We start from the raw sequence: 7,135 nt of genomic DNA, 5'->3' as shown, positions 1-7,135 counted from the left end.
TATCACTGGTATTGCTTATTATAAAAACGAAAATGCTGATATGAAAACATCCGTATAAGTTGTCGAAGGCTTTCACAGCCGGAGAATGATGGTTGTTGTGGATTTTCTGGGCTGTATCGCCGTGGTCTTGGCATTGTAGTTCCTGATGTTTCGCCAGCAGCTGTGACTGGCATCTTCAGAGGTGTAGCACCAAAAGTCAGAGATCTCTCAGTGTTTGACAGTGTTTGACACTTAGAGATCTCTGTCTTTCGGTGCTACACCTCTGAAGATGCCAGTCACAGCTGCTGGCGAAACATCAGGAACTACAATGCCAAGACCACGGCGATACAGCCCGGAAAATCCACAACAACCATCCGCATAAGTCTTTTTTGTAGGATCAGAGGAGCAGTTTTTACTCTATGTGATGCCCACGTAGTCTGTTCTGATCTTTCCTCTTCCCAGTTTGGGCAGTGAAAGGACAGTTGCAGACCAGTAAAGGTTGTGCCTTTTATGGGCACAACTACAACCTTACACAGTCTTCTCCTGCCAGCCTCCAGGTAGGGCTTGGAAACCTCCCAAAATTACAACTGATTTCCAGACAACAGAGACCAGTTCCCCTGAAGAAAATGGTGGCTCCAGATGGCAAACTTCATGGCATACCATCAATTCTAGGTGAAAATCCCTGCCCAGCTTTCCCCTTCCACAGGCACTGCTCCCAAATCTCCAAGAATATCCCAGGCTTCAGTTGACAACTGAACTTCATAGAAGCCTGGTAACAGAAAAAGGAAGAACAAATATGAGGGGTTAGAATGGAATGTATCATTTCAGGCTACAGGTGGGGGGATGCCGTATTTGAATGCTCTCCCGCATAAGAGGATACCCACATATTGCAAACAAACATGTAAGAAACTGAGAGCGGGACCACAAGTGACGCCTGACACAGGTTGGACACTTGCCAGTTTCCCTCAAGTTTTGATGGGAAATGTAGGCAGCTTGGCGGAATGTTGGACAAGTGACAGTTGAAAAGTCCATTGGGCAGCAGTCGGAGAGTCAAGCTGCGAGACCAAGATGCCTACATTTCCCATCAAAACTTGAGGGAAGCTGACTAGTGTCCAACCTGTGTCAGGCGTCACTTGTGGTCCCGCTCTGAGATTCTAGCCCAGCCCTTTGACTGTTGTGCTGGGTTTTTATTGGCAGGGATTCTTTAAGGAGGGGAAAAGTTTTTTTAAAATCCACCCATTGTCTTATGTGGCCCAATCCATTCTAGCACCTCAGTATTCTTCATTTAGTGATGTGTAGCCAAGGCCTCTTAACAGTTGTTTCCCCTCCTAAAGGAATTCTGAGAACTATAGTTCTGTGAGAGAGGCTTGGAATCTCTACACCCTGTCAAATTTTTTATTTTTTATTTTATTTCATTTATATCTCACCTTTCTCCCCTACAGGGACCCAAAACAGCTTACATCATTCTTTCCTCCATTTTTTCCTTACAACAAACCCTGTGAGGTAGGTTAAGCTGAAAAGGTGTGACTCGCCCAAGATCACCCAGCAAGCTTCCATGGCTGAGTGGGGAATTGAACCTGGGTTGCCCAGACCCTAGTCCATCACTCTAGCCACTGTACTACACTTGCTCACAAAATCATTTAGATCACAGTTAAAGTCAAGGATTAAGTAGTTCTTTCCACAAAGTGGAAGACTCCGTCTTTTGGAGTTCTCCTGCCCAAGTCTGGATCTCACCCCAAATCACTATGCATCTAGCATAATACATTCTGGGTGCTTGCCTTTCCAAAGCAAGGGTCTCCTGGGGGACCAAGCAGATTTCCCAAGGATATATCTGCATTCCCCAGCTATGTAACTTGGCCCACAAGGAAGTGTATATTTGCAAAATACACATTCGCCATACAGCATTGCAACTTCTAGCATAAATCCAGAAGCAAATAAAAATATGCAAATGCATTTTACAGACACACGCTAATATTCAGCTTCACTCTCTGTACAGCACAAATAGACACTGACATTAGTCATCTAAGTATGTCTGCAGAGACTGTGCCGGCCAGACTGAAGCCTGTCCAGGGAGAACGGGAAGCTCCTTGCCTGAAAATGCTTTGTTGTTTCCAAATGTTTAACACATTGAGCTTCTGCTGCCACGTCAGACATAGCTGAGCTGTACACTTGCCTGCTTGCTGGAGAAATGATTTCCCAGCTGCTCGGTGACACCAAAAACAGTAGTGTATTGAAGACTCTTTGCATATGAAGTTTTCATTAAAATGTGTGTTGGCACTGACAACAGGCTCACAAAGCCATCTGGAAATACATAATCATTACTTACAATTTGTATTAGGTTACTTTACTAGCTGTTTCCTGAGCAGGAAAGGGGCATGTTGCAGATGCCGTCTCATCCACCACCCATTACTGTCACTTCTTGGGAAGGCAGAGCATTCGGCTGCCATTGCTCTACCCACTTAGATGGGGCTAAGCATTCTCTGACAGATCAAGTTTATGCCTGGGGATGCTAGTAGATCAGCCCTTGTTGATGGATAAACAGGTCAGCGCTGTTGTTAGGAGAACCTTCCCTCCATTGCATCTGCCTCATAAACTGGCCCCTTATTTAGACACTGCAAACTTAGCCACACTGATCTATGCCACCATAACCTCCAGTGTGGCCTACTGTAATAAGCTCTGCATAGGGCTGCCTTACAAAACCTCTCTGGATATTCAACTGCTACAAAATGCAGCAGTATAGTAAAGAGTCCAGTAGTACCTTTAAGAGTAACCAACTTTCTCTTCAGTGTGGCTCTTGGAAGCTTATTCTACAATAAAGTTGGTTAGCCTTAAAAGTGCTACTGGACTCTTTACTATTTTGCTACTACAGACTAACACGGCTAACTCCTCTGGATCTATGAAAATGCAGCAGTGAAACTCCTGCCTGGACGACACCAGAATGACATGTTCTAAACAGCGAACTCCAAGCACGAGGCGTCTAGATTCATGGCTGCCTTATAGGAAGCCCTCCCTGTGCCCAGGGGAGCCCCAGAAGGATCTGTGGGGGCTGGAGCCAACTGTGGGCTGTTTCCATGTCCCATATCACCATCCAGGGGTGCTCCCTTGTCAATTGGCACTCCTGGTATCTCTTGAGTCTCGACATCCACTGCCTCTGCCTCTCACTTTAACAAGGGGCACAGCAAGGGGACAGAACTGGGTGACGACCAAGCACAAGCTGGCAGGGCTCATGCAGGAGCTGTAAACTGTAGTCTGATCACACCCCAACAGTGCGGGGGGGGGGGGACTGTTTGCTGGCAAATCTCACAAGGGGTTAGCCAGGCACAGTTCATCTCATTGCAAGGAACTCCATCCATCTGCCCACTTCCCCAACCACTTTGCCCACCTTTCCCCCCCTGCTACTCTGTCCTCCAGCATGCCATTCTTTGGGGAGTGGTAGCTACAGGGGAGAGGTGGCTGCCGCCGCCCTTGGCATCAGCTCACAATCTTCCAACCACTCCCCCATGCAGCAAGGTAAGTGAATACTTTTGGGTGCCAGCAGAGTGTTGTCTGCACAAGCACAAGTGATGATCATCTGTTTGGGGAGAAATTTGCCCCCTCCCATCATTTTTTCAGAGTTGTCAGAATTTTCTGCAAACCTGGGGGAGGTCCCCCATGTTTGCAGAACTGTTTCCCACTCCATGATCCCATTCTGCAGATTTAGATATCCGCAGATGAGGCTATGTTGACTAGTAGATATATTGATAGTGTTATAATAATATAGCAACCTAGAAAGTCTGTAAAGAAAAAAAAAGCTGTCCAGTGGTGCTTTCTTGCTCTCTTGCTACATGTTTAATACGTATGCTGCAATTAAAAATTACTTTGGTGGCAAGCTCTGGTTGATTTTGGCTGTGAGGAAGTCCACGTAGGTGTTTGCTAGTTCTGCTGGCCCATTCTAAGGACCAAACTAGATGATATGGGCATCCCCAGGGATATTTTGGGATGCCCACCATTTTGAAGCAGTAAGTTCCCATCTAGAAACCCCTTTAAACTGCATTGTGGAGGCCTGATTCTGGTTAGGACCACCACAGTGCAGAGGGAAATGGGCTTCCCTCCATGGCATTTTTCTGATCTGAAATGCAGCCATGGGGATATATAGGCAAATAACATTTTACCATAGAGTTTCTGACGACTGCTAGAGCTACTCATTGTCACTTCCAGGTTATACCCAGAAGTGAAATACTGGCACAAAGGCCGGTGGTGTTTTTTGTTATTTTTCTCCTGCCACTGTTCTGAGCAACAAAAATAATCGCTAGGAGATTGCCCACCATAAGCAGGCACATGATAAGCCTAGCCATAGTAGTTTCAACTGAACTTGGGCCCCACAGTGCAACTTAAAGGAGTACTTAACTGGGAACTCACTGCTTCAAAATGGTGGGCATCCCCAGTGCGTCCTTGTGGTTGCCATATCATCTAGACTGGCCTTAAGGTTAAAGACAAGATATCGTAAAGTATTAAAGAAACTGGGATTCTAGGTATTATACTGAAGGTTTTCTGATTCCTGTAATAACAGTACAGATGCAATATGCCATAATGACAACCAGTAAGGTGATGAAAATATCCCTAATGAAGCTATATCAGGCGTAATTTTATAGCAGAAATATAATTATATTGTTGCAAAAAGTGCAATTTCCAATTAAAGTCATGTGCAAAATGCTTTTGAACCTTACTAAACATTGATCGCGGACTACAATTCTGCATAGTTCAATCTGAGAAAAGCTATAAAACAGCCTAATTCCATCAAATGATACATTTCGATGACATCCTTCCGTTATCTGAAATATGTTCTTCTGATTTTCATTGAAACAGATTTAATTTTGATTGGTTTTCCACCCACAGTCCAGGTGTCCCACCGAATCCCCGTTTCCAGCATCCTCCCTGTGAACCGGTGAACACCGTTGAGATTTGCCAGGCCACATTGGCTGAACCACCAGCCGGTTTTCTCACTGAAGTTACTGCAGCTCTTTATAGGCTGTTCCCCAAGAGTGCAGGCGGGCACACAACCATCGTTGTCAACATCAAATGTACTAAAAGGAAATGAATTCTGGTTATCTTCTTTCTTGAGTCCCCGAAATGCATCTCCTGATTTACAGAAAGAAGAAAAAAACAGTAATAGTAATTGAAATAATTGCAACAGCGTTCAAGGTATTGTACTAAAAAATACAATGGCAAACACATTTACTATTGATTACATGTTTATCTCATCCTTCCACCGAAGAATTCCGGGTGCCGTATGTGGTTTTCTTCACTTCCATTTATTCTCATAACAAATTAGTGAGAGAGGTTAGGCTGAGAGAATGACTGGTACAAGAACTATCAGTAAGCTTCAGGTAAAGCAGGAATTTTCCACCCCACTTCCAGATCTCAAGCCTAGTCTAGTCTCTACATCACACCAGCTCTAAAAAAAAATTGACAATATTTTACCCTTTGATTATATTTCAAAATCTGCTTCCTGGGCAGTTTCCACTCAAAGACAAGCCGTTTCCCCATTGCTGCTGCACCTGCTGATACAGCACAGTAGCAACAGGGCTTTGAGGTTCCAGTTTTTCTGCCATGGTCAACCCACCCACAGTCATTCCTCTACCTCCACACCACCACAGATTTTTCATTTTTTTAAAAAAAAATGGCGATTTAATATTGTTATATCAATGTAATGTTATAACAATATACGTAACAAGTTCTCTGAATTCCCAGCTGTCATTTTTAAGTAAGTGTCCAGCCCCTTTTATTATGGATTCTGCTCTGGAGCATGGTACAGCAGGAGGAGGGACTTCAGCCTTATCTACTGTGCCACTTTTGCAAGCAAAAATAACTGTGGTGGGAGCCTGTTTGTTCCACTGCCAAGATCTATGTGTCCTGAAGCCATGTCCCACCCAGTGTTTTTTAAGGTGAGCTTCCAGTCATATGTATGCCTGCAGACTAGGTTGAGGTACTCACATCACATGACTCATGTCACATGCCTTGTGCACTAATAACAGCACCACTCCACATGGGTTCCAATGTACTTCATGCAGCATCACATGTGAGTTCCTTATGGCAATGGGTTTTCTCGGAGGGGTGCACTCTCTGGAAGTGTAGTGGTTAGAGTGTTGGACTAGGATCTCTGAGACTCACATGATGTCACATAAGAAGCTGCCTTCTACTGAATCAGACTCTGGGTCCATCAAGGTCAGTATTGTCTACTCGGACTGGCAGCAGTTCTCCAGGTTCTTAAGCAGAGGTCTTTCACATCATCTATAGCCTGGTCCATTTAACTAGAGATGCCGGGAATTGAACCTGGGACCTCCTGCTTGCAAAGAAGAGGCTCTTCCACTAAGCCACAGCCCTCCCTTGTCTCCCATTCTACCATGGAAACTCACTAGGTACCCTTTGGGTGGCTATTGCGCAGAAAAGTGAGTTATAAATAAAGAAAAAATAAGCGGTTACTCACTGTAACGTATCCATCTATTGTCTAACATTTCCATTTCCAGGAAGAGGTATACTCATTGAGGGCCATTTCACCAAAATGGAGCAGGTGTTTGTTTTCAAAATCATGCAAGACCACCTTGATCTTACAGAGTGTAGGCTTATCCCTTTATAATAACTGTAATTTAAATATTTTTACATTTTCACAAGCAGCTATAACAGGCAAGCTTGGAGCTGTGTATCTCAGCTATGGCAGCACAAGAGGCTAGAAAATGTCCTTCATGTTAGCTGCTTTCACCAAGAGCAGAGAACTCCTGGCTTGTAGTTGCTGGTGCAGATCTGCACTTAGAGAATTCCCATATGCATGAATGAAAGTAGCATGTGAAACAGCTCTTCATCTTCACCCTTCTCAGAAAGATACCAGGGTGGAGATTCTTAATGCTGTTTCTTAGTCTGGGGGCCAAAATAGACAAGGGTCAGGCCTGTGGATGCTACCCCCATTTTAAAGCAATTTAAAAATACTGCCAGGGCCCAATCCTGATCCTGTTTGGGCCCTCAGCACAGCAGGCTGTGGGGCTCTTGTCCTCCCTCTCCATATTTTTTTAAGTGCTGAAACAGCCACACAGACACCCATGGCTGCTTTGGTACTTGAAGCAGCGGGGGGGGGGGGGGGGACAAGAGCACCTTAGCCTGCTGCACCGCAAGTTTGATCAGG

General features: G+C 44.8%; 1 protein-coding gene across 1 annotated transcript in view; it reads right to left on the bottom strand.

Moving 5' to 3' along the window:
- Positions 1–4,669: 4,669 nt before the first annotated feature.
- ANGPTL5 (angiopoietin like 5) overlaps positions 4,670–7,135 on the bottom strand; it is a 29,663-nt gene continuing 27,197 nt past the window's right edge. The window contains exon 8 of the mRNA XM_054974659.1: positions 4,670–5,097. Coding sequence (XP_054830634.1) covers positions 4,787–5,097 — 311 coding nt within the window. The 3' untranslated portion in view covers positions 4,670–4,786. The remainder of the gene's footprint in view (positions 5,098–7,135) is intronic.

Source organism: Eublepharis macularius, chromosome 3 (genome assembly GCF_028583425.1).
Source record: "Eublepharis macularius isolate TG4126 chromosome 3, MPM_Emac_v1.0, whole genome shotgun sequence".
NCBI lineage: Eukaryota > Metazoa > Chordata > Lepidosauria > Squamata > Eublepharidae > Eublepharis > Eublepharis macularius.
Note: the sequence above shows the minus strand (reverse complement) of the source record. Positions and strands in the feature narration are given on the sequence as shown.